This window comes from Notolabrus celidotus, chromosome 17 (assembly GCF_009762535.1).
Source record: "Notolabrus celidotus isolate fNotCel1 chromosome 17, fNotCel1.pri, whole genome shotgun sequence".
Classification (NCBI taxonomy): domain Eukaryota; kingdom Metazoa; phylum Chordata; class Actinopteri; order Labriformes; family Labridae; genus Notolabrus; species Notolabrus celidotus.
In genome coordinates, this window is record NC_048288.1 from 22263965 (window position 1) to 22291540 (window position 27576).

The 27576-nt window shown below is 39.5% G+C and overlaps 1 protein-coding gene and 1 long non-coding RNA gene across 2 annotated transcripts; both read left to right on the forward strand.

Annotated features, from left to right (window-relative positions):
- Positions 1-346: 346 nt before the first annotated feature.
- Positions 347-6022, forward strand: adcyap1a (adenylate cyclase activating polypeptide 1a). The gene is made up of 7 exons (XM_034706998.1): positions 347-669; positions 879-983; positions 1520-1654; positions 2236-2340; positions 3391-3525; positions 4036-4156; positions 5601-6022. The coding sequence occupies exons 2-7, from the start codon at positions 886-888 to the stop codon at positions 5607-5609; spliced, it is 603 nt and encodes a 200-aa protein (XP_034562889.1). The 5' UTR covers positions 347-669; positions 879-885; the 3' UTR covers positions 5610-6022.
- A 9451-nt stretch (positions 6023-15473) lies between these two features.
- Positions 15474-18190, forward strand: LOC117829366. The gene is made up of 3 exons (XR_004634611.1): positions 15474-15562; positions 17524-17647; positions 17813-18190. It is a non-coding gene; the product is annotated as an uncharacterized LOC117829366 (long non-coding RNA).
- Positions 18191-27576: the final 9386 nt, after the last annotated feature.

Sequence of the window (27576 nt, forward strand, 5' to 3'; positions counted from 1 at the left end):
GAGAAACTTTTCTGTAAAAGAGATTAGATCCATTTTTTTAAGCACTGGACAGCTCCATTGAACAATTCAGCACTGGACAGCTACCTCTCATCCTCACCGAGCTACAGAGGGCACGTGAGCCTATTAATGACGTGACGTCAACTGTTGCCTTTAATTCACAGTTTGATTAATGATCGTGTTTGAATTCAAGACTCACTCCTTTTTTATGACTTGGCTCGGGGTCTTTCATTGACGCGGAAGAAGGATGCACTCCAATGGGACAGGGGCATGATGACGCAGCCGCCTTCCTCCCCCCTCCCAACTCCCCCACCCCACCCCACCCCCCACCTACGTGACAAGAGAAAAAGGCATGCCTTTTCGGATTCATGGATAAAAAACCGAGGGGAGTTAAGTTCACAGGAAGCAGGAAAGTTCTCCGCAGACAAATGTTTGGCGCTCTTCATTCCGCCCATGACCGAGAAGACGTAGAAATCCCGGAGAACTGAGCTGCTGTGCGCACGGAGGGCTACGCGCTTGGAACAAGCAGAAGAAAACTGAAGAAGAGCTTCACTGAGGGAATAGAGAAAGAGGAGAGGAAGGCGGAGAGATAAAGAGAGAGAGGGGGACTCAGAAAGAGATCCTATCTCACTCTCCAAGTTGAGGTCTTAAACGGATCGCGTCTGGCAACTGGTAAGAGGAGACACTTTTTAGGAGCTTTTACGCAGCGTGAAAGTGGGGAGCGTGCGAGTGTGGCTGAATTTTAACTTTAAGAAACACACAGATATGGCTTGAAAGAAACTAAATATCACATGAAAGAGCAGAAAACATCTGAATTCAGCAAATAATTGTTCTTTTACGCACATGTGCACTCACTTCTTGTCGTGTCTCTCTTTTTGCAGCAAGACAATGTCTAGCAAAGCGACTTTAGCCTTACTCATCTATGGGCTCATAATGCATTACAGCGTCCACTGCTCACCTGTGGGGCTTAGCTTTCCCAGCGTTAGGTATGTACACTCTTACTTATCGTTTCATATTTTCAGGTGATGATTTCTGATGTTTCTGAATGAGTTGATTGCACAGCAGCAGCAGGACACAGGCTAAAGACCGTATCTGCCTCACAGTTAGTTATGTCTGTGGTCAAAAAGCCTATTGGATTACCGGGTAACATCATCGGACAGCAGATCTATGAGGCTGCTCACTCAGAAATAATTGCGGAGGAACATTCACCAGGGAGCGTTTGTAAGGTCATTTAGGCTGCTGAGGCAATGAAGCAGTGTGTCCTGCTGCCATTAACCCATCGATTCATTCGCTTGGATAATTAATCGGAAACGTTTAGGCAGAAAATTAAGCATTTTATACAAAACAGTCATGAAATAATATGTGATGACAAATTGAATTCAAATGTATTTGGGCAATTGTGAACAAAACAACTTCTGTCACATTCAAGACAATAAAAATCTTCCTAACCCTAAAACTAAAATAGCTTCTCCGTCTTGTTCCAACCTGATCTGAGTTGTTAATCGATGCCTATTTGTTCCAGACTGGACAGTGAGGTTTATGATGAGGGTGGAAACTCTTTACCATCGCTGGATTACGACAGAGACCAAATGGAAGTGAGGAGCGCTCCGTCTGTGGCTGAGGACGTCTTCTCTTTGTATTTCCCACAAGAGAAAAGGTAAGCATCATCATCATCATCACCATCATCTCCATCTTAACCAAACTTTATTTTACATCAATGTTGAACGTCTCATCGCCGTAGTCCTATATTTATGTCTGTATGTTGAGCGTTTTGTATCGTCGAAACGTTGTCGATAACTTTTGACGCAGTTGGTTTTGGATGTTTTTATTATTTTACCAAATTAATTTCAGTTTTAATTGTAATCTCAGGGGAGCATAGTCATTAAAATACGTGTTTTTTTTTTTAGGAACAGACATGTGAACACCTCTAAATTGTATGAAACAGTAGAACAAAATAAAAGAAAGCTCTAAAATTGTCTTTAAAATTCTCGAAATATTCTTCAGCTTCAACAGAATTTGAAGCGAGGCAAATATTCTGTCCATACAAATGAAAGAAAACGCCAAAAACAAAGCAACACATTTTTTCTTCAACTCTATCCTTCTAAATCTGACTTCAGGGCCTATTTTAACACCTTTAATAGACATGATAGTTATTTTTTTGCAGTGCAGCTACTTGTAAAATGTTGCTCTTGCACTGGGTGTGTGGTGATTTCACTGTGTGGCTATCTATCATCCCAGAACGGAAAGGCATGCAGACGGCATGTTTAATAAAGCCTACAGGAAAGCGCTGGGTCAGTTATCAGCCAGGAAATATCTGCATTCTCTGATGGCAAAGCGTGTAGGGTAAGAACTTCTTTTTCTGTTGTCCCCTTCTTCTTTGATGTTTCCTGTCCTCTGTGTGCGTTCGGTTTTCTTTGGATTGATCCTGTAGATGCTCATACTTCATGCTGTTGTATGTACCGTGTGTGTGTGTGTTTGTGTGTGTGTGTGTGTGTGTGTGTGGTCCCATCAATTCCCAGCATGTAACTTAATCTTTTATAAAATCATCAAAGGGAGCACAAAAGGGCACCGATTGATTCGGAAACGTTGTTTTCTGTGTCCTGGGTTGTGACTTGCAGGCACAGAGGGACGAATTAGCCCACACAAAAACATAGCTTTATTTCTTCATGAATAATGTAAAGGATGCGGTGTTAGTGGTTCCATGTGGAAAGAGGGGTGGGGGGGTGATGGTTCAATTCCTCATTATTATGGGAAAACCTATCACACCTTTTAAGACTCAATATGTGCCAAATTATCCTTGAATACTTAGTAAAAAAAAAAATGTGAGGATTTTCTGAATGAAAGCCTTTGTAGGATCATTTTTGCAAAGATGCTTTATGCAAGAAAATCATAAAATATAATTGTCAGGCTTTATTAAATGGTTTAATCTGATTAAAAATGTAAACCCTTGCCTAGACTCTTCCAGATTTGATTCCTAGTGAGCAGGCTCGTCATCTCAACACCACAGGCATTTTTTTATTATGCAAAAGCCTAGAAATGCCTTAACAGGCAAAACTAAATGGGGAAATTTGATTGGTTCCCAAAAATCTTTCAAAAGGGGCAACAGACAAAAAATGCCTGATTTTCCAGTAGGATTTTCCCATCCTGAATGACAGTGTGCAAGCTCTTCACCTCAGCATCACAGGCAATAAATCTTTGTGTAAACAATGAGAATGCAGTGACGGTTGAAAATCTCCTAAATAAGAGGCACAGATTGGGTCGTGACAAAATTCTAGAAAACTGGTATTCAGAGTGTCCATGCTCCTCAGCTCCACAGGCCGCTCATACCCCCTGACAGTGAATATGAGTGTATCAGTGTAACTGCTGTTGAAACCTGCCTCTGCTCTCTCACAGCGGGGGGAAAACGCTGGACGACAGCTCGGAGCCTCTATCCAAGAGACACTCAGACGGGATCTTCACAGACAGCTACAGCCGCTACCGGAAGCAAATGGCCGTCAAGAAATACCTGGCAGCCGTCCTGGGGAAAAGGTATAGACAGAGAATTAGAAACAAAGGACGCCGACAGGCATATTTGTAGCATCCTCCCCCTCTCCTGAAAAAAAAAGAAAACGTACATGTGCAGCCCCAGGTGAAATCACTCTGAGATCTGAACAATCAGTGGATCGCTTTTGTGTTCTTAAACATGTATTTATGTATGAAGTAAGCCATTAAAATGAATATTTTGATAATAATATTGTTTTTATTTTGTACTTAAAGCACTTGAGGACACACATATCTACTTTGTGGACCAATTTTTTGTTCATTCTCAAAACAGAAGATAGCCTCTATTTATGTATCCATTGATTATTTTTTTTAGACCTATTTAAGAGGAGAGACAGTTGTTCCCATGATACTCTGCTCCAAAAGCTCTGTCTTTTAAACATTCAGTGAAGAGATACGATTGTGAGGGGAATAAATAGTTTAAAAGACAATCAATGTATTTGAATGCTGCTTTTTGTAAAGTGACATTAAGAGTTTAGTTGTCTTTATTCACAACAGCCTTGAAGACATAGGTATTCACCAAATCCTACAAGACATAGACTTTGATGCCCTCCCGGACGGGGATGAGTTTGAGGCTTTTTTGGGAGAATGGCTGAAACAGTTCTCTCCCGAATTTCCGGTGAGTGAAGGCTGGCGCCGAAACCTGGCGGGTGGGGGAGGGGCGCCTCATGTCCCTCTGTTTTTTTCTCCTCTCCAACTTTAACTCCTGTGATCTTGCTCCAAACACTCAAACCTGACTCTTCTTCCACCTCATTTGTGCTCCTGTCTCTCTTGAGTCTCACTGATTTGTACTCTTAATCCCCCTATTCCCACTGAGTAGACAGCCACTGATATCTTATACATATCATTCTTGACTGATAGATAAAGTATAAATTCATCAGCCTCCCGTTTGTGGATTAAAACAATGATGATATTGTTTTAGTCGCACAAGATGACACCTGTTGGTTGAGAATCCTTCAAAATGTCGTTTATCTTAATTTTCAATCCCCCCAAAAATCCCAGATCTGAGATGAGGACCAGAGTACTTCTGAGGTTTTCTTGTCCCTTTCTTCCACAGTGTTTACAAAGTGAGCTCTAACACCTTTGACTTATGTAAAGTGCCAATCTTGTGTTTCTATCAACTGGTTTCTGCGTGTTTGGAAACTTCCTCCTCTGCTGTCCATATAATAAGTATCACTTAGATATAAAGCACCATATAGAGCAAATTTAAAAAAGCATTAAAAAAAGAAATGATACTTGTTACATGGTAACTTCTCCATCAGTTTTGGTGACATACGAGATAGTTTGAACTCCTGTGTTTTGAACCCTCTGGGTCTATTGTGCTTCCCCTTCTTCTGTCATGTGAACCGATGTAACCACTACAGTAGACTGCATGATTAAAGTAATTGCACTAGCCACTGCGTCTGTGCAGACGACTCCAACTAGATGATTTTGCTTTCTGCTTTCTGACTACTGCAAACATACATACCTGCCATTTCTGGATGTTGTTTTGTGTTCTGTTCTCCTCACATGACATTTTTACACAAACTGTATGTTGAAATGTGTCCTTTGGGAGAATGATCTGAATGTACTTTACTGTTGGCAAGAGTCCCTCAGCCTAATGTCATGCTTTATCTGTTACTAAACCCTTTTTTTTTTAACACACTGTTGAGAGTTATATGAAGAAACAGCTTTGATTTGGATATTTCTGTGGCAAAAAGGCTGCCACATTTGACTATTTGACAAACTGAATTGAAAGGTGAGGATGGCAGGCGTGCACATCAGAGACACATGGAGGAAAAGAAAATACAGGAACAGAGAAATTGCTGAAAATTGAAGGGATATAACACAATTCAAGTCTAAAACATACATCTGACTGTAAAAAACTAACATCACAAAGATATTCTGGTGGATTTTATTTTCTTTTTACGAATCTGAAAGGTCTACCTGCACTTTGCTTACCAAATTTGTGAAAACTGAGAGTTTTGCAGATAAAGCGCTATCTTTCTTTCAAAAAGCAGGATAAAGTTCTTCCATTTCTGTTTACTGTTTCAATCTTTTTTTTAATTTGCACTCTCCTCTAGGCTTTGTGACGCAGGAAGCAGTTTGCGGCTGTGGTGCCTTGCATCGACTTTAAAAATCGCCATGAATCACAGATGGCTATTTAGTGGCCCTACAATGCTGCACATCACCAGCTTACATTTCACCCTTTATGTTGTTGTTTTTTGTGTTTCGAAGATGTTAAATAGGATCCTTAGTGGCATCCAGCTTTGAGCTTTCTTTTGCACTTTGTTTTAGAGCACTAGACGTTTTGTGAAAATAGAGGGAAAGATGAGTTTCCCCTTCTCCATGAATCACTATGTGTATGATAATGAAAGCGCCAATAGCCTTACTCAAATAAAATAATCTTCAAAGATATACATATATATATATTTACTGTGTAGAAATTGAACATTAGATTACTACTTCAAATGGCGATCTGCAAGGGTCAAGTCAATAAATGTTTAAAAAAAAGTGTTGTAAGATTTGTATGAATAAATTTTTGTAAACAACAAAAAAATTTCGTCTTATCTTTGAAGGCAATATCACCATAAGTCTTTAACTTTCATCTGACAGGTTGAAAATGAGTGAAAAAGACTGAAATCATTTGGGGGATAGATCCTCCCACGACAGTTTTAACAGGATGTTGCATCAGAAAGGAGGGGTGAAAAAGAGTGATATGAAAGAGAGTCACAGAGGGAAGCAATGGTGAATAATTTCAAGTATTACACATTAAAGAAGACCACACATGATCAGACAAAACACAAAACTTACCCATGCAACAAATTAAACTGAATTAACAGAAAGTGTCGAGCAGATCCTGTCCTCATCTATGTGGGTGTGAAGTGTTAAAGGATGGTTAACAACTACAGGATGTTGCAAAATAAACCAACAAATGACAGAAACAAATGGATGAAGTGATGAAAAGGAAACCAGGGGATCCGAATGTGTGCCCCATTTTCATAGTGACTCAGTGGCTTTGGCGGAGGAACAGTGACACCAGTTGGCTGGGTGTCTGCCTCCCCTCGGGACAGCATGAGTAAAGAGACGTGGGAGGGATCACCCAGACTGCGCCACACACTGCCTCGCTGCACTTTACACCTCTCCAGGATTTCAGCCGTCGCCACCAAAGGCCTGCAGTACTGGTAGAACAGTTGGCTTGTCTCGACACTGGTACATCCACTTTGTGCCAAAAACAACAATGTCAGTGCGTGAAGCAAAGGAGCTGGAACGGACTGGTTTCGACTAAACAGGCACAGAAGTGAGCTTTTACATGGTCAGGATGGCAGGATGGTAGCAGGCAGGTATGGGTGTTCTTGTTGGGGGGTTATTATCCCTTAAAGATTTTCCCCTTGCAATCCCAATGCAGAGTCCTCTTAATGAAATGCTTATTTTAAAAGCCATGTTATATAAAACAAATATAACACTCCAACAGAATTTATACAAAATATGAAAGTAGTGCTCTTGGGGAGCTAACATTTGAGGTACTAAGATCTATTTGTCCTGTCCCTATATCTAATTTTTACTCCAATATCACAACAAATCATTATAGAAATGCAACTTTGTTGTAAGAAAACACAAGCTACTTTGGAAGAAGTACAAGAATAACAGAAGCTACAATGAGCAAACATCAGGGGTTGGTTCTAAACAAAGGATCTGTACATGGGTCCCTATATCTGTTTTCAATCCATTCTAATAGTTACCATATAAATGATATAAACATATTTTAACCTTAACTCAAATTCCCAACTGTCTTTCCCAATTAAAGCTTACATTTACTCCCTTCATACTCGATCATATGTCACAGAACCAACCAATGAGAGGCTAGGATTACCGAGCTCCAGGTAAATGTAACCGATATAAATGATAGAAACATATTTTAACCTTAACTCAAATTCCAAACTCTTTCCCATTAAAGCTTACAATAACAATGAATAAGTGTCTGATTCTGATGAGAAAAAACAAAGGAAAATTGACAACCTAGAAATAGTGATAATGATTGGTTAGCCTATTTAGCTAGGTAGATAATGCCTATGTTCTACAAAAATAATCAAAGGCTAACTCCCTGTTGGTCATACAGCAGTCTCTCATATGTTGTTTTTAGCTTTGCTATCATCTTAGCTATAGTTGAATCCACTTTCAAGACAAATACATGCCTTTTCCATGTAAGAAAACTTGAGTGAACTTGGTCGTCAAAGGGAGCATGATCAACAGTTGGCTATGTTAGCTTACTTGGCTGGGTAGCTATAAAACATCAGTCCCCAATTCACAACCAAGCACAAGACTCAGTAAGTGTTATTGGAAGCTTCCTTTAGTTTTACAGCTGCTTTTGTGTCCATTTATATTCAGTTATCACAAGAAATCAATTGATAAATGTTATTTTGCAAACAAACTAAAACAGGACAGAAGCTCTAATGTGTTGTTAGCTCTCCTAGCTATGTAGCTAACAAAAACCAGCCAGTGTTACCAACTCCTAAGTGAGGAAAGTAGCTATTGAGTGTCCTAAAAGTCGCTAGAAGTTGCTAAAAGACACCATCACCTAATTTGCATAATCTGAATTGTAATAGATGCTGTCAGAGAGACTTGTAACGTTGAAGGCATATATATATATAAACATTTAATTTTTCCAACAAAAAATTTCAACAATTTTCAAGATAGTTATTGTGTGCAATCTACATTAACAATCTAAATGGATCAGCAAGCGGTGTCTTCGTACATGTGTGATACATTTGCAGTCTGGGTGCTGAGGGGTGAACGCTTCTTGCTTTGACTGCAGCCAAGGAGGGACTCACAGCAGTATCCACTGTTCGTTGAGTAGAGTAAGAATGATACATGCTTTCACATCAGTTTCCAAAAGTCTCCATTAATAAACCAGAAAAAGTCGCTAGATTTGTCGCCAGTCGCTTTTTTGAAAAAGAGTCGCTAGAGGGGTCTGATATATCCCCATATCTCCAGAACACAGTCTCCATTAAATGCTATTAATAATTTTCATAAACATAGCTGGCCTTGTTTTTTTCCCATAATCATGACAAACGATGAAAAATGTTATCTTGCCGTCATTGTAACTGAGGGATTACCCTCAGTGACTCCTTCAGATGAAATAAAGGTTGAATTAATGGAGTAAATGCCTATTTGTTCCAATATGAGCACTCACAACATACAAACTGATCAAGTACTAAGCAGTCTCGATGTTATATTAGCTAATTTAGGTGGCTATGCTGTTCAGTTTGAAGAAGTGTACAAAAAGCAGTGTTGTTTACTTTGTAAATCTGTCAACTGTGTTGAATGACACTGCAGTATTTGTCAGGCTGTAATGGAGTGATATAAAATGGCATTATCATTTGGCTAGTTAGTGCTAGCTTCAGAGTCTTCAGTAAAGCTCCTCCTTATGTTTATCTATACCAAAGAGCAGGATGTTCAGCATACATATTATTTGTTACTAAATAACCATTCAAATGTGTTGTAGACAAACCACCTTGCTTGTGATATGACAGTCTTTTAATCCCTCCTGCTGAGACCCCATGGGACTCCCACAGTGTGGGTACAGTGAGTGACATTTATAATACCACCACCCACTCCATAAACCTCCATCCTTTTTCTTCTACGTACACAACAGCTTTTGATACTTGGGTGTCGATTCAAATTACAGCTAATGATAAAAAAATACAACCCTCAGATTTTGTAGTACTATAACATAAAGTCTGTTAATACATCAACACAGAACAGGATCATTTTCTAGATATCTGAGACTTGATTCTTCAGATCTGCCCTCTGCAGTGGCTGAAACCTCTAAAAAAGGCCAAAATACAATAACATCACTTGTGACTGTGAGTAGTCTCAGCATCACACTGTGATGTGCAGCATGAGATGTCACACAAAGCTCATCATGTCTCTCTCTGCTCCTGTGTGTACATAATAACCCCCCCCCTCAGACACGATGGCAGAGCTTTGATTTTGTGGCCGTGGCCTCAGCTCTCAGAGGAGTGCAGAAAGAAGATGATCAATGGGAGTGATCTGATTCCTCCGGCCCGTGCCAGACCCTGTCTTAACCCTGCTAACCCAATCAACCAGTGTTGCTGGGCAACCGGTCCCAGGAGGATGCATTGGAAGTGGGAAGGGCATTGGTGGCCTTCATGGGCACCCAAAGACCATGCTGGATATATTTCACTCAAATGGCTTCAGTCTGAGCTTTGTTGTCTTTATACTGGCTGCAGTACAGGCTCAGATATAAGCAGGAGACAAAGGGAGAATGAGCAATGTGTAGATTACAGACATAAAGAGTGATACTGGCTCACTTTAACAGAGGCCTCCAAAAAATGTATGATGGCGCTCAGTAAGAGTTGAGACAAAAGAATGCTCACATTTAAATAACTTAGTAGTTATGAAGGGAACGGAAATTATACTTATGAGAAAGTCAAATAAATGAACAGATTTTGGCAACTAGAGAAAGATTAAAGAGTCTGTTGCAATAGACATTGATATCTGGTTGAATGCAAGTTGTGACATCTTATCATCAAAATTCAATGTCAGGACAACATCTAACCCTGCCATACATTTAGCATAGGACACTGAAGTCAGCTGATGTTGATATTTTATTGGTTAAAGTTGTGTTGGAATAAATCAAAATCCAATGTCTTCCAAATATTTAATGCAAACATCATCTTAACCCTAGAAAACTATCGCTAAAATTAGTAACACCATCACTAACGCCGGGTGTTTTTTTACCTGATATAATATACCCAATAAAAAGTACTTATCATCAAAATAAATCAAAATATGACAATACATGACACATTACAGTTGTGTTCCTTTATTTTAATCTGTGCCATGTCTCACAAAATGAAATAAATGTATCATGGGGGGACCCCAATAAAAATGCTCCAAAATTACTGAAAATTTGGAATTCAGGACCAAAAATTCCTAAAACAAAAAATGATCAAACTGGAAACTTGGTGTTCGGTCCACCCATTCCTGGGACATTTGAGACTTCCCTGGTGAAGGCACAGTCTCCTTTACACACAAACAGCTGCAGGAGAGAGAAACTTAAAAAAAGGGTGAAAATCACCCGAACACGTGCCTGTAGGAAAAAGCGGGTTTTGGAGTAGGGAAACACCCACGCCTTCAAAGACGTCAAAGACGATAATGAAGCTACCCAGGGACCCATGACACTCAGACAAACGTAACATAATGAAAATCATGTAAATGTGTTTGCTCGGGTGAAATTCACCCGGCGATAGTGTTCTAGGGTTAGTGTAGAGCACTGAGGTTTAGACATGCTACAGAGTGGCCAAACCCCATTCACAAGGTCAACATTCACACAGCGTGAATGTCCAACAGCCCTTGACATAGACATTTTTTTGTGTTAAGTAATGGAAATCCAGCATCTACCAAGCATCTCCTACAACATAATCTCAAAAGCCTGCTCTTACATCAACTCGTGAGCGATTCCAACGAAAAACCAAATGTTGGCCAAACAACATGTTATCATTCATTTAATGTTAAATCCAGTCATCATGGCTGCAGAAATCCAAAGTACAACATATTTCAAGCATTTAATGCAGGTCAGTCATTGACTCACAACATTTATGTTTAGTTAGGACTGGGGTCCATAACCCAAAGTTTGCATTATAATGTTATCCATATGAAATTCTAGCAGCATTGGAGGTAGATATACATTAGTTTTTAGGCATCTAAACTCTTCAGATGTCTCATTCCACTGGAAAACAGAAATTTAGTAATGAGGATTAATGACAAAAAAGCAATACTGCTCAATATGTTTCCAATCACTCAACTTAACATTATATCAAACTTATCTTGAGCTGTTTTTGCTGGTTTAGAGTTGTGGTTTGAGTTTTTGAATTCCAATGTCTTAAACATTTAGTCCAATGTCCTTTTAGGGTTTGGTCATTTCGGTCTGCAGTGCTGTGACCAGTATGCAACTTGTGCCAAACTTCTGAATATTAGTGTTTATTTGTGTGAAATTGAATCAAATTAATGTTCCTTTGTCTTGTGTTTAGTAAGAAAGATGAGAGACAATGTCAGAAAACACACAGGGAATATGTTCAAACTGAATATTGTCAAGAAAATTCAGTACTATAGCTTAGCACTGTTTGTGTTTCAACAAAATGACGGCTGAAACCACTCAGACAGTCTCTCTTACGCATTCAACTCCTACACGACAACCCTGACACTAAGCTTTCGACCAGGATCCCCTCACTCCCCTGGGAGCCCTGTGAGTGACAGCTTTCTGGAGGGGAATCCACAGGAAGCTCTTTCATCAGTGCCGCCCCCTGGGCCCTTTTTGACTGACTGCAGCACAGAGCAAAAGTTCAGCCATAGAAAGCCCCTGCTGTATTTATGCTGGTCAAATATGCCATTTCAAAAGCTAGATCTCTCGCAAACCAGAGATTGTTATGATGAGAGCAGAGAGAATTTGACTTTGGGTCCATCCGCGTGTACATTCAAACTGAGGGGACTTCAAATGTAATCCAAGGTACTTGGTGTGAGCCCTTGAACAAAGCTGCCAAACTAAACTCACAAAGTTGGCAAAAAACAACCCTGGTGAAACGATCAAAAAAAGCTGTTTCGTAGTATTTTACCCCTTTACACAATGATAATTATTGTAATGTTCTAAAGTAAATACAGTCAGACTGAATAAATATTGGAGATTTGAAGGTATGTACAAAAATATGAGAACAATTACAGGCCCTATATTTCACTATTCAGAAGTCACTAGACTTTTAATTCTTAGCAACTCCTCAAGGTAAGACAACTTAATTATTTAAAAACACAATACACTTTTTCTTTTAAAAAGAAAAAGTTTAATTCATAGCATTTGAACTACTAATTCAATATACTCAGGAGTGTTACAGCTACAATCTCTCATGGTGTTGTATGACTGCCAGTTTATGCAAGCTAGCTAACGCAACTTAACTTTTAAATAACAAAACTGTACACTCTTGGTAGGTTCTTCTTTATGAGACTGAAAAGTTGAATAGACAGCAAAAAAAAGACAGAAACAAACAAAAACCTTAGCAACTTTGTTCTGTTTACTTTAGCTTTTCTGGGACAAACATCAGTGTATGTTAGCTAACGTTTAAGTCTGTTAGCATCAGCTCTCATGTGATCATGTAAACATATCAATGAAAACCTGAGGTGAATACCTGTATGTTTTTTGATTTGGATAAGCTTTCTAAATAAATAATTATTTCAAAGAACTGTCTCTCCTCAGGACGGGAAAAGATTACTGTTGTGGTCAGCATTAGCACTCATAACTACTAGCAAATTAATAATTGAAAACCTGAAGTCAAGACATCTAGGTTTAACCAAGCGGCAACCTCTGGTCTAGAAATATGAGTCCAATGCAGAAGTGCTTAAAACTGCAGTACATCGAGGATCCACTTGAGTCTGGCTCTGGAATGACCGGAAACCACATACACACCAATTTTAAAAAGCTGATCTTTACAGCAGAAATAAACATGTTTACAGCCTGGTACAAAAGACGAGTGTAGTCTGGATAGCTAATTTCTCGATCAGCACACACTGTAGGGGGGGTGATTTTTTTTCTAACGCGGCAATTTAAAAGATATTGAGATTAAGAGTCTTCCAATGAGAGGCACAGCCGACATGATTGACAGGCGGGAACACTGTAGCTGTTGGCTAGGAGGCTCAAAGCCCGCCTCTTTACGTCACAATTGCTTGCCAGCACCAATATGGCCTCAAAACACCGCTTCAGAAAGAGATGGCTGACGTCACAGATACTACGTATGTATTTCATACAGTCTATGGGTAGAACACAGCTTCTTTTATATAAGGTTTAAAGGAAACTATTTGTCTATAAATTACTGTATTTGAACAGGTTATGAAAAGACTACGGTTACAACAAAATGAGCTACAATTAAGGTTCTTTAATACCTGAAACAAATGTAGCTCTAGTGAAAGTTCAGACAGGAAGACTATAAAAGCAATCACAGAAGTTGTTAAACTCTCCTCTCCCTCGTTCAATAGCTCACCCGCTTCCAGCTGCACGCTCCGGAGCTGTCATTGGTTAACCAGCGGCGGCTGTCATCCAATAGCTCAGTGGGACGCCCTTATCGTCAGTCTATCAACTTTCTGCTGTCCTTTTAAATGTGACTCTCTCTCCAGCTAGTTCCTTCTTGCATTGATGGTGCGCACTCCTCCACCTCCCCATCTCCACCTGTTCTCTGCAAAGTCTTCAATTCCTTGAGTTCATTAACCACCACCACCAGTGTCTGAACTATACGGGGATTTCTTCTGCTGCCAAATTCATACATCCTACACTCACAAAATTATCCCCATAGAGTCCTTACACCAAAGATTTCTGTCAAGTTTCATCATTCAGTAAGTTGTAATAAATAACCTTTAATCCTCAAACCGTGTCTCTCCTGATTGAAAAGGAATTGAACACATAGAAACTAAAACTATGTGATCATTAATGTTTTTTTTGTAAAGGTCTATATTGGTAGTGGACCACATGACTGGTGGATATGTGACATTTGATAAAGGCCAAGCAGCTGGCTATTGTTTGCAGTAGTCTCAGTTACAGAGTGCGAGTATGGGTCCGTGTTTTGTGTCTTTAAGTCTCAGCTCTGTGAGTGTTCGTGGAATAACAGGAGCTGCCAGAAGTTGATAGTAGACATTGTTAAGTGGTTGAACTGTCAATTTTTTCAAACCACCTTTATCTAGCTAAGGCATGAAGTGCTAAGTTTTTAATAACAGATATATCTATGAGATGCCGTTTGAAAAAAAATACACGTCTAAATCATCAATTCTTAATCTCCTCTTCTTTATTCTTTTTCAACCTGTTCCTTTGCAGCACACATCCATCCCATTCCTCACGTTCCTCCTCCACCTTCCTACCTCTGTGGACACTGTACAATACATCAGAGCCCAATTAGCATCCCTCTGGTTCAGACGTCATGGCAATCTGGGTTCAAAGGCCACAGTTAGGGGAGCATGTACCTGGATTTGGACCGAGTGCTGTACTCATTATTGGACTGTCAGCTGACCCCTTATGTCATTTACCTCACATCATTAGAGATACTGTAGGTCTCCAGGCTAAACTGAGCACACACACACACTTACACACACACACAGACACACACACACAGAGGCCACAGAGCCATTAATATGCATCTACTGACGTCACGCTATTGATCCATCCATTAGCACGCCATTTTACCTCAATGAAATCACCACTGAGAAAGGACAGTGGCTGTAACTTTGCAGACGTACAGGACAAAGAAGGTCACACACACACATTTAGGGAAATATAACAGATATGTACAAAATTAAATCACACACTTCCCTGCACATTACAGTATGTTGAGAGGTGTTTCAAAAAAAAAAACAAGGCGATAGTACTTGTGATAGTTTTCTAGACTGTCATCATTCATCCGGCACCAAAGTGATGGTGGTGATAAATCAGTTCAGCTAAAGATAGAGGAAGAGTTAATTCATCTCACTAATGCTGACGTGGAGGTACCTTTCTTCTTTTGTTGCAGGAGGAACACTGCAGGCAGAGTGCTCGGTCATATCACTAAACCTTTTTTTGGTTTGTTTTCTTTATTTCAACCAAAGTACTTTTTGTAAAGAGAGGGAGAATGTCATGAGTTCCTTTGTTAAGATACATTCTAAGTTCTTCTTGTGATTTTTGTAGTATTTTCCCCTTTGTTTCATGTCTTGTGTTCTTTATTCCTTGTGTATGCATTTTCTCTTGTGCTCCTTACTTCAGTCTCCTGTGTTTCCTGTTTTATTTTGGATTGCTTGCTCCTTCTGTGTCTGGTTAAGTTTTACTTCCTGCCCTTGTGTTTCCCTCCACTTTTGATTGCACTCATTAGTTTCACCTGTGTTGTGCCACACCTGTGTTGATTACCCTGTGTATTTAGTTCCCCAATTTCCCCTTACCTGTGTAAGTTCATTGTTGTGTCCTACCTACCAGTCTTCCCTGTGTCCTCTGTGTTTCTGGTGGATTCAGATTTCTAAAGTAAGTTCTGTTTTATTTCTTGGCTTTTGATGTTACAACTGTAATTTAGTCTGTGTTTTGGGTCCTGCTCTTTTGTTTTCTGCAAACCGTGACAGAGAATTGAAATGACTTGTTTCGTGAGCCAACAATGCAGCTGTGTATGAATGTACAACCAAAAATATGCATGAGCAACAACAGAGTTTGAAGTAGAAAAAAGTAGGTCCTTTACCACTCTGAAGCTGTTTTAAGGAGCTATATCTCGCAACATTTCTGTGCAAGCATCATATATAGTAATTTTGCAATTATTTTTACAACTCGAGCTCAAGCCTCACGTTGAAGTCTTAATTTTTAGGACTTGTGACTCAACTTGGACACAAGCACCAATGACTAGGACTCTGACTCCAGATTTGACTGCATTATCTACAGTCTATCTGTATTTTCTACAGATCAAAAAGTCCCACTGAGGTTCATACAGTGAATCAAATAGCGGTCCTCCTTTTTATAAATCCTCAGGTAATGAGGACTCGACTAGAGCTGAGATGCCTGACTAATCCAAATTGAGGCCATTACTGAGTATTGGTACCTTGCCTTGACACTAATTCTTAATTTGTTCTGTCTTAGTTGTTTCTTACTCAGCGCAACGAAAATTGTACTGATTTACTTTTGTATTTGTGGCATTTTTGGTCACTGAACTACCTAAAAAAAAAAAAGTGTCATATACATTATATATGCATAAAGGATTCAATATGTTTGAAAGGAAAGAGCATTTGGAGTTGTCCTTGAGCACAAAAAAGCCCTTTCTATGTAGGACCTGTAGCTTTTAAATATTTGTAGTATCACATAAAAGCGGTGACTTGGATTTGACTCAGACTTCGACACTATATTGAGTTTAGTTTCGGGCTTGAAGCTTTTTAAGAATGAAGTAATGTAACAGACCAGAGAACCACAAATTTGCCATTTTTCATAAATGCATGACATTCTTTATGTTCTCTATCTAATAAGCAGTTGTTTTTGGCTGTCATTTCAACACGGGCTGTTTTTCGGAACCACCTACTATAGTAGCAGTACGTACTGATTTGGCCAAAATTCAGTATGTAGTAAGCAGTATGTGAACAAGAGCAAAATCTGCAGTTTGCCAAACCCCCCTGATGTCTACTGATTCGGAGAAATTTCTCAGTATGCATTGGACCAGTCTGCCTGGCGTACTGTTTCCCACAATGCACAGCGCTCGTACCCTGGTCTAATAAGATTTCTTGGACCCTTTTAACCCTTTTAAACTGCCTCTTGAGCAGTGACACATAAACACTTGATGAATAAGAAATGTAATTGGATTTGACTGGAGCTGAAACATATTTTTAAATTAGCTTTGTAATCTCAATGTATTCATTACTTTGTAGAAGGAATTCATTTCCTGTCAATCATGACTAAACCACATCTTCTGAAATGACCCTGTTCATGGTAAACAAATGAGGCAGTCATCCCCTTTTTTTCCTGTTACATATTGATAACATCCCTTTGTAGTGTAGTCAAACATTTAACTCTGCCCTGGTCACTGGTGTAAGTTTCTACATGATGTTGGAGAAGATTGTAAAGTACTCCTGTTTTTAAGTTGCTGCTGAAACGCTGCCATGCACTGAGTTTAACAGGGTTATGTAACATGTCAGTGTGTTAATGACTAAAAATAGCAGGTTTGTTTTTCAGGTGTTGGGGTAATTTGCGACTTGACCGCCAATCAGCAAAATCTCACCTTTTTCAATTACGCATGCATAATTACAAACACTGCAGATAACCTTTGGATGTTTAACAAAAGCAGCTCTGTAGTCAGCTGCAGTCTGAATGAGTGTGCTTTCATTAATCACTTCCTCTGCCTGTTTCATATGTATCTTTAATATCTGCAGTTACTAAAATAGAGCCTCTATCTTTAGCTGTTCTCAGTTCATCTTAGCAGACAGCTCCTGAAATAAAGTCTCTTGTCTCGTCAGATTCCTCCTGAGGTAATGCTGCCGGATGAAAGTGTTGATGAAGCAGCACATGACTGAAAACCAGAGCACTTTTAACAGCTGAAAAAACCACTACATCATTTTGTAGCTGATAAATAATGCCAAAGTAAGATATGAAAGATTTGATGGAAACCTAGAAACCACAAGCAACTCAGCAGCTGCAGACTGAACAGATGTAAAGATGTGAAAGTTGAACTCTTGTCATGAAATCTATGGTTTTCTTAAAGCTTTGAAGAATTCATGATGCTCCTTTTATCTGTTCTCTGTACAGACTGACAAATCGCAGCAGAGCAACAAACGACACTTTAAGTCAGAATCAGCATTGTTACCGTCTGACAGCGAGTCTCACTGTTAAGCTCTGAGCTTATTAAAAAAGACTGAGCACATTCCTACAGTCCTATCAGCTTCCAGCCCTTTATCATTCAGTAAATCCTCTCTCTTAGTGACTGGGACACACGAAGGGGCAGCACTCTGGGGTGTCATCCTATGTCCTGGTGCTCCATTTGAACTCATCTAATTGTGTCTCATAGTTGTTTGAAGACCTCATCAAGTGACTCAGGGAGGCCAAAAGAAAAAGCTGTTTTGTGTAGAAAGATGGCCATTAAAATATTAACCCTCCTGTTATGTTCAGGGTCAGATTGACCCTTTTCAAAAAAAAAAAAGTGTTTTTTTCTGTATGAAACTTCTTCTACTTGCCTTAATTAGCGTAATCAACATATAAAATAAAAATGGTTCCTTTCACATATTTGTAACCCCCCCTGCATGTTTATATTGCATAGATACTGTTCGAGGCTCAATTTGACCCAGCAGTCAAAGTGGAGGCTAAAAAGAGTCAGAAGTGTCAAATAGAAATTTTTTCTTTGCAAGTGTGTGACATCACACACACTCACACACCCTCACACACCCTCACCCTATCTCTCAACCTCATCTGTAAAGTGTGAGAATGCAGGTGTTGGCATGACTTTTGACGGGAACCTTCTCTGTTCCCATGGCCAAACTCCACTCACATTGAGGGGACTCTCAGCAGGGTAGTGATAACCTAATCATAACCCTAACCCTAATCATAACCCTACTCTGTTTGCATGAGTTTGGTTCTGGTTCTGTTTGCTTGAGTTTGGTTCTGGTTCAGTTCTGTGGATATGTTTGTAGTTTTTTGTTAAATTGTACAATAAAAAAGTTTTGATTAAAATACTAAACAAAAGTAGGAATGGTTTTGTAACAGAATAAATGCACAAAATGGGGCAATTATAAGGCTTCTCATAAAAACACTGTACGTAAAAGGGTTTTCTTCTTTGGGAGCCGAGTCAAAAGAGTCTCTGAAATTTGGTATTTTGTACATTCCCTTTCCATTAAAAATAAATATAAATTTGTTTCCGAAATTGTAAAAGTGTTCCACCGTTTGTAAAATTGTCACTCTGCTTTTAAAAATGTTTTTTGATTGTGTGAATTTGTTTTCTTAAATGTAATTTTTTTTCACCAACTTTGTAAAAGTGCTTCATCTTGTGTAAATTTGTTTTGTCCTTCGGGGCCACCGTAGGTTTCAGTCTCTACCCCCATTATTTTTGTCATAAAAACTTCCTTTTTCCCTTCATTAAAGCTACTGTGAGGAACTTTTGATTTGTATTGGTTTTGGTGCCCCCTTGTGGACAAATTGATACCTCTTACCTCTTGAACTGTACATGCAAAAGTAGTGTTCTCACAAAGACATTACCAGGTTGTCTTCTAACAGTCAAATTCATCACGCAGTTCGATTATTTTCCATGAAAACAGTCGAACACATGCTGTTTCTAAAGTGATATGTCAATCATCCGGTCTGACACCTACCCCCTCACAGCGGTTTCAGGTATTAAAAATGTCAACAGAGCAGGCATCAGTGTTGTTGCTGATGGTCTTGTTTGCTTTTAAAGGTCATAAAGAGGCATCGGTATCAGTTTCAGTCTGTTTCTCAGCCAGTTCAAAACTCCTCACAGTGCCTTTAAGGCTTAGCATTAAGGCTGATTTATACTTCTGCGTCGCCCCTACGCAGCAGGGTCTGACGCGGACATGAGCCCCACATACTTGTGCGTCGATGTATCCGTGTCGCGCAGTAATTCTCCGCCGAAACGCCTGAGGGCAGTGTGCTCTCTCTGATAGCCGGTCTCCTACTTCCGGCCCGCTACGATCTCTGTTTACTTTTCCAAATCGATTCAGAGCGTGTTATGTTAATCTACAGCTGATACATGTTGCTGTTTATCGTACAGACATGATTACATGAAGAATAGAGAGGAGGACATGAAATACACGGCCGATGTGTGGCCGATGTCCGGGATCCCGGAAGTGCTGTGAATGCGGTAAAGACAAAGCCGCCGAGCGGACCAATCACAGGGCTTGCGGTCCGCGTCGGCTCTTCGCGTAGTTACATTTTGGAGGAGGTGCACGTCAGCTACGTGCGTAGGCCTCTGCGTAGGTACGGGAGCTACGCAGACCTACGGCGTAGGCTACGCCGTCAGTTCGACGCAGAAGTATAAATCAGCCTTTAGAAGGGGCATGAGTGAGGTTGGTGGGTTGTGGCTTTCTGCCATGTGCCAGGGGTTTGGCTACACTATAATGACCGCTTACTTTAGGCTTGATAATGCCTTTTTAATGTCTTTCTGTAACCAATGGTTGTCACTGAAAAATGCTCATTGTTTATACACATTGTAATCTGAACTGAAGGCGGACGAGACTCTTCTGTAAGAGCAATGAGTCCTCTGGTTCTGCTCAGACTGCCATCTTCTAAAGATTTAAGAAACAACTATGAAACGGTTAAATAATGCAGATTTTATTCCAATGGGTCTCTTGTCATTTGTTCAAACTTATGATCTAACTTTGTTTTGTACTGATGCAACAATGATAAGGCATTTTCTACAGTAGAATTTAGGATTGGGTGAATAACAACTGCTTATGGTTCCCTTCATAAAAACACAGTGATTTGTCTCTGGAGGAGTTTTATGTGCTTGCACTAATTCCCAAACCCTCTAAACAGAATATCATTATAATTAAACTTTTGTTGAACTGCAAAATTAATTTAGAAAAAATAACTTCAAATGAGTCAGCATGTCTGTTTTAGAAACGTATCCAGTAAGAAAGCAGCAGTGTTGTAAAACTGCTGGGACACACTTTGTTAGATCACAATTGAGCCATTAAAAATCCTGACAAAGGAAGAGTTTAAAGAAGAATAATCAACTTATTACAATAACGTGAACAGTTTAGAGAAGAGAACGGTCTTGTAACAAGTTTTTTTTTACCTTCACTAGCAGACATTAGTATCACTAAGAGGTCTCAATGCTGCTAAAACATGATTACAATGAAGTCACAACACACTTTGTAAATTCAACCTGATTTCGTAAAAACAATGAACATTTGTGTACACTGAATATTTCATTGCTTAAATGCAGGGAGGATGGTGGTGTGAGCCACAGAGATCCACTTCTAGTGATGTTCTGTTGAGCATTTAAGAGACCCATGAGGCTTTTTCCTCTGTAGCTCCTCAGATGGAGGAATACTTCTATTTTCTTTAGTTTATATCATCTGGATAAATGTCTGCTCAAGTGGGCATTCCATATTTGTGATTCTTCCATGGTAATCTTTTCAATATTTCAGTTCTATTATTATATGACAGATTTTCTTCTGCACCTTTTTCCTCCCATAGAATAAAATCTATACAGACCTGTTTTCTGTCATCCTGTGTTAGGATTAGCCAGATGGATCTGTCCTGATTTGCTCATAAACCTTCAAATGTTCACAACAGTTGACATTTGCAATGCTTCTAACTACATCTGAACTGCTAGCAGCAAAAACCATGCTTACTGCATGCCTGGATGCAATAAATCTTACTTTCAGCTGCCATAACCCTCCTGAACTCGCATCCCATTCATGAGTTACATATTGAGCAGTTTAGTTCACTGTCCATCAAAATATGGATGACTTTAATTAGGGCACATAGCACTGATTAAAGCTCCTGTGAGAAACTTTCAGCTTGTCAATTTGGCACCTCCTGTGGACAAATCAGTCTTTGCTGATCTTATTCTGTTCATCCAAAAGTGGTGGTTTATTTTGTCAAACATATCCTCCTTTTTTCAACAATCGAAAGTATCACTCATCAAAAATATGTGCCATGGGAAAGTGCAAACAAAGCTCCTTTGGAAGTCTTAGGTCACCTACCCTGCCACAACAGTATTAGACATTAGAAAAACTATAAGAAACCAATAAATCCGGGGCGCTGGTGGCCTAGCGCTCTAAGCGCCCCACATACAGAGGCTACAGTCCTCGTTGCAGAGGTCGCCAGTTCGATTCCCAGCCAGTCGACCATTTCCTGCATGTCTTCCCCCGCTCTATACTCCCCACATTTCCTGTCTCTCTTCAGCTGTCCAATAAAATAAAGGCAAAAAGGCTAAAAAATATAACTTCAAGAAACAAACAAATCTTCTTGCTGATGGTTTTGTTTTGCTTTTGTATGTCCATAAAGAGGCATCAGTATTCATTTGAGTCTGTTTCATGACCAGCTGAAAACTCCTCACAGGAGCTTTAAAGCTAGGGTAGGTAGTCACGGAAAACTAGCATGAATTTGAATGTAGCATGTCCTCAGGATTCCGTCTATTGGTTGATTGGTTTCATATTTTCACTCACAAAGGCAGGGATTGGTTGTTTTTTCCCAGGTTTAGTCCAGCTGTTTATGTATTGATTGCCATCGGGACATAAAGATAATTTTACCCAGTATAACAAAGTGTAGCTAAATCTGACTACCAACCCCAGCTTTAAGCTAACCCAAAATTTTTCGAAAACTTTGCTCAGTCGGACAAAAAAATTGCCTTTTAAAATGGGAGACGACCTGAAGTGAAATGCCAAATTGAATGACAATACGTCGCACGAACTAAGTTGCACTAAAGAAGCCGTTACAGTAATGCAGTATTCTGTTAATGTGAAATTTTATGAAAAAAGTGTTATTAATAAAGAGTGTAAGACAATTTTACCTGAATGCTCCGTAAGAACTGGTCTCCCAATGACCAAGGTTGTTTCAATTTCAAAATCATGATCCCATACAGTTCAAGAACCTAATTACCGTACTTCAAGAGGTGTATGTGTGTTACAGTGCTCATTATGGCCTGTGTGTTCTTGAATAGACATTTTCATGTGTGCACAGTGATGCGTCACCCCAATGACAGTAAGGGCTCAGCACCCTGAATTTCATTAGCTCATACTCTCAAGGGTACCCGGTCAAACAAATATCCACCTACCAGCTGTCTTTTTGATGTGTATTGTATATTACACTGCCTTTACTGTTTTAAAGTATAAAGGATGGAAGTATATGGTTGAAAAAGAGCAATAATAGTCTCAGAGCTCGGTTTAAGTCTCTTTCTTTGTGTTTGACTGAGAGGGTTCCTCACAAAGATGAGTGTTTCTATCTCCCCTCTGCTTAGTCCGATGGAGGACTAGCTCATTATCAGTCTATTCAATGCAAGGGTGTTATAGTGTCAAATGAGATTTGTCTCACCATTACAAGAAGTAATTGGTGGAGGCTGTCTGTGTAATTTACTCTCCGCCAGCGCTACATGGCCTCATGGTGAATAATTGCTCCTGTCTAGCTCACTTCTGTTAAGGCCAACATGAGTGTGGAGCCCCTGCAGCTAAGAGGTCGATAATCCACAAACCACAAGGCTCCAACTCACGTCTGTTCTCATCTGCGCTGACATCTTGTTTGGAGCTAAATATCTTCTTGGGGTAATTACAGAAACTTTTGTGGACACGAATGCTCCCAGATGTACAGGAAGCCAAATTTTGTAAATATTTAATGAAGTTTTGAAAGGATTGTTCCTTTTTTTTCTCTAATGTCTTTTGACAGCAAGTTTGTATATATGACACTCCTCACCTCATCCCAGTCTCTTGGCAATAAACAATGGAGGTGAGTGATTCCACATTCACGTTTAATTGCTGTAATGTGTTTATAAGGAAGTCTCACAGCACTATGGGTAACACAGGCGCACACACATTTTAATAATCCAGCACTGTGATGCTTTTCCCCCTACAGAGCCTGTTTGAATCACCTCACCGTATACTGATGAGCTGATGTGAGTCTTACCATTATCATGGAACGTATTAAAGGCTGATATACTGCGTTTTTTTTTTACATGCAGTCTTTCACCACCATTTGGGTTTGTTACATTAGTCAAGGGGCATAACAAATGATCCTAGAAGTTTCTAAGTATATTTTTTATATAAGAAATGTATTGGACTGTTAGTGTTTTTCTAAGGTGCTCTTTTATTATAATTTTAAAGGGATCTGTGCTTCTCATACTCAATTATTACTTTATCATACACTGTATTGCATATGAATTTGGAACACTGGAGATGTAATTTGAGACTTTACTCTTGTACAAGGTTATATTGTGTTTTAGCATTTAAAAAAAAAAGTGGCTTAAGGTTCCCCAAAGAAAGATTTGTGAGTGACTGTTCGACATTGTTGAACTTTCTCTTTAACAAGCATGAAAAGATAATTATGTAGTTCAACCATCTATACTTTACATTGTCTTATGTTACATCCAGTCCTGTTGAAAAATACATTACATTAATCATCTTAACATTACACATCATTATGTAACAAGGTTGTTTCTTACATTATGTACCTTCACGCTTTTGTAACTTCACATTGTGTTTCATTACGATATGTTACAAAGAACTATTTTAACATCCTATTGCATAAAGTTATTTACGTTACATAGCATTACATTATGTTGTGTAAAGTTATGTGACGTAATGTTGTGTATCATGACATAATGTTACTTTACATCACATTATGTCTTGTTATGTTACGTTCTGTTCTGTTATGCTGGGCAATGATTAGCTACATTGCTTACATTATTTTGCATAACGCTTCATTAGATTGCATTACGTTAGATTATGTTGTGTTGCATTACAATAATTTGTTACATTGTGTTGTTACGTTGTGTGAGGTTACGTTGTGTGAGGTTACGTTGTGTGAGGTTACGTTGTGTGACGTTACGTTGTGTGACGTTACGTTGTGTGACGTTACGTTGTGTGACGTTACGTTGTGTGACGTTACGTTGTGTGACGTTACGTTGTGTGACGTTACGATGTGTGACGTTACGTTGTGTTGTGACTTTACGTTGTGTTGTGACGTTACGTTGTGTTGTGACTTTACGTTGTGTTGTGACGTTACGTTGTGTTGTAACGTTACGTTGTGTTGTGACGTTACGTTGTGTTGTGACGTTACGTTGTGACGTTACGTTGTGTTGTGACGTTACGTTGTGTTGTGACGTTACGTTGTGTGACGTTACGTTGTGTGACGTTACGTTGTGTGACGTTACGTTGTGTGACGTTACGTTGTGTGACGTTACGTTGTGTTGTGACGTTACGTTGTGTGACGTTACGTTGTGTGACGTTACGTTGTGTTGTGACGTTACGTTGTGGTGTGACGTTACGTTGTGGTGTGACGTTACGTTGTGTTGTGACGTTACGTTGTGTTGTGACGTTACGTTGTGTTGTGACGTTACGTTGTTTGACGTTACGTTGTGTTGTGACGTTACGTTGTGTGACGTTACGTTGTGTGACGTTACGTTGTGTGACGTTACGTTGTGTGACGTTACGTTGTGTGACGTTACGTTGTGTGACGTTACGTTGTGTTGTGACGTTACGCTGTGTGACGTTGCGCTGTGTGACGTTGCCCTGTGTGACGTTGCGCTGTGTGACGTTACGTTGTGTGACGTTACGTTGTGTGACGTTACGTTGTGTGACGTTACGTTGTGTGACGTTACGCTGTGTGACGTTACGCTGTGTGACGTTACGCTGTGTGATGTTGCATTTTGTGACGTTGCGTTACGTTACATTACGCTGTGTTGCGTTACCTTACGCTGTGTTTCATTATGTTATATTGTGTTACGTCACGGTACGTTACAGTGCGCTATGTTACTTCTGTACATGGGATGATTTAAATTATCTGTGTAATTAAAAGGGAATTCCAGCTATACTACTGCCTACAGTAATTAGAAGACCCACCTAATTTTTACTATAAGTATGGGTTGTAATCATCTGTTTCACAATCAACCGATGTAGTTCTACTATTATTTGGAGTTTGATGACTGAATATTCTCTCCTTTATTGTGAGCTTCCCTTAAACAGGACACAAATCTGTACCTCTCCTGGCTTTGATCCAGGCCCTCATGGTATGCTGATGGCTTTGGCTCTGATCAGAGTCCTTCACTGTCTGCTAGCGCTGTCCTGGTTATACATGCCTCACAAATTTTTAGCTTAGGGGTCGGATCTGAATAAAAATGTCATTAATGATTGAATGATAAAAATGTCCATGTCCTTATGACGCTCTCTGTGTGAAATAACTTGGCAGGCTTTTCACAATGAAGTTGACCTTGCTGCAACTCAGAAACGGCAAAGAAGGGCTTCATTTGAGGACACAGTCTTTTGGAAATTATGGAACTAGCTCGTCAACAGGAGCTACTGCTCAAATTTTTTCTGCAATGAACCAACATTGCAAGCATCTCCATTTCTAACATTTGAAGTAATATGAACTTTGTTAAATCAGAAGGTTAACATCAGGCTGGAATTCAGAAGGACCACAAACTGTTTGCTTGAAGTGAGCTCTTTTTTTTTTCTATGACAGCTGTGATTGACACTTTTGGCAGCATGCTTAGTGCTGAAAAAAATAAAACCTACAGAGAGTCCGCATTCTGGGCCCAGAGAAAAAACTGATACTGTGCTTCAGCTCATTAGCTTATGTCTCTAATTACAAGATCAGACTGAAAATCTAAAATCTGAGGAGGTCAAAGAGTAAGTAATAGTAGATTTGCTAATTGTCTCAGAGTGATATCAAATTATGCTGCAGTGTTGTTCTCCAGTGTAATGGGCTGAAATTATGTTAATACAAGTCTTCTTTTCATTATCAAGAGATTTAATCAGGGGCTAATTGGGCAAAGATCTGCCCATGTTCTTGTCAAATAGTTCCCATTACAGGTTACAAAGTAACAGTTTAAACACAGTCTCTCCCTATATTCTCTCAATATAAATTTAAAAGCAATATAATTCATGAAGCATGCTTAAATTGGTAGTTTTTTTATATTGCGGGTAAGTATTATGCTTAGATGATGCAAACATTTTGTGCATCCATGTTTAAATAATACTGATTTGGGGGTGGTTGAAAACTAGAGCCAAGGAATAAGTGAAAAACAGTGCAGTTCCTGTAGAGCCCACTGTAGACTTGCTCAAAAGCCAAGGAATTTCCATTTTGCCCAATGTTAGAATTCCAATTTATTGCAGAAACAACTGAGAGATTTTCATAACTGGGCATATTTGGGGATGCAGCTGATTTGACTGACAGGTGGGCTTGTTTGTTAGAGTCAGCCTTTCTAATATGGCGACCACCATCTTTGACACTCTTCAGAAAGCAATGGGTGACGTCAATGAGACTACATCCATGTTTTATGCAATCTGTGGCTTATGTCCAAATCCATAGAGGCAGAGCTGTACATCTTCCTGTCAGTTAATCCCTACGACACACCAACACCTTTTATGAGCAACTTATCTATTAATTTGGACCCCAGGCCATGCTCTGATATCACTATTTGTATGGATCAAGTGCCTATGGAGCCATGATACATTTCCTAGACGAGGGAGAGAGGAGGGGGTAGGAGATGCACGTGTGAGTGTGTTATAAGGGCCATGACAGTGAGGGGTGTGGGGTGATTTGCTCATGTCCATTCATAACCTTCATTAAAGATTAAGAGGGCGACACATGCTCCCTGTCAGTTATTCTGTCAATTACTGCAATGACAGGACAGTCAATTAGAGCTTCTCTTCCAATGAGATTATACCTCAGGATAGTTGCATATTTACACCAGGCTTTACAAACTACTCCCTTGAAAATTGAGACTTCAATGATCCAGCACCTTGGTAACTCTGAGTCTCGTCTTTTTGTCCTCTTCCTTTTTAATGGATATTTATAGAGGAGGAAAGACTCCACTGTTTTCTCAGTGTCAAATGGAAATGATG

What these genes read in the sequence shown, in the direction of transcription:
- adcyap1a (XM_034706998.1), top strand. Translation starts at nt 886, where the DNA reads ATGTCTAGCAAAGCGACTTTAGCCTTACTCATCTATGGGCTCATAATG. An exon ending in CTTAGCTTTCCCAGCGTTAG is followed by an intron (nt 984 to 1,519) that starts GTATGTACACTC and finishes TATTTGTTCCAG; the next exon opens with ACTGGACAGTGAGGTTTATG. An exon ending in GCAGCCGTCCTGGGGAAAAG is followed by an intron (nt 3,526 to 4,035) that starts GTATAGACAGAG and finishes TATTCACAACAG; the next exon opens with CCTTGAAGACATAGGTATTC.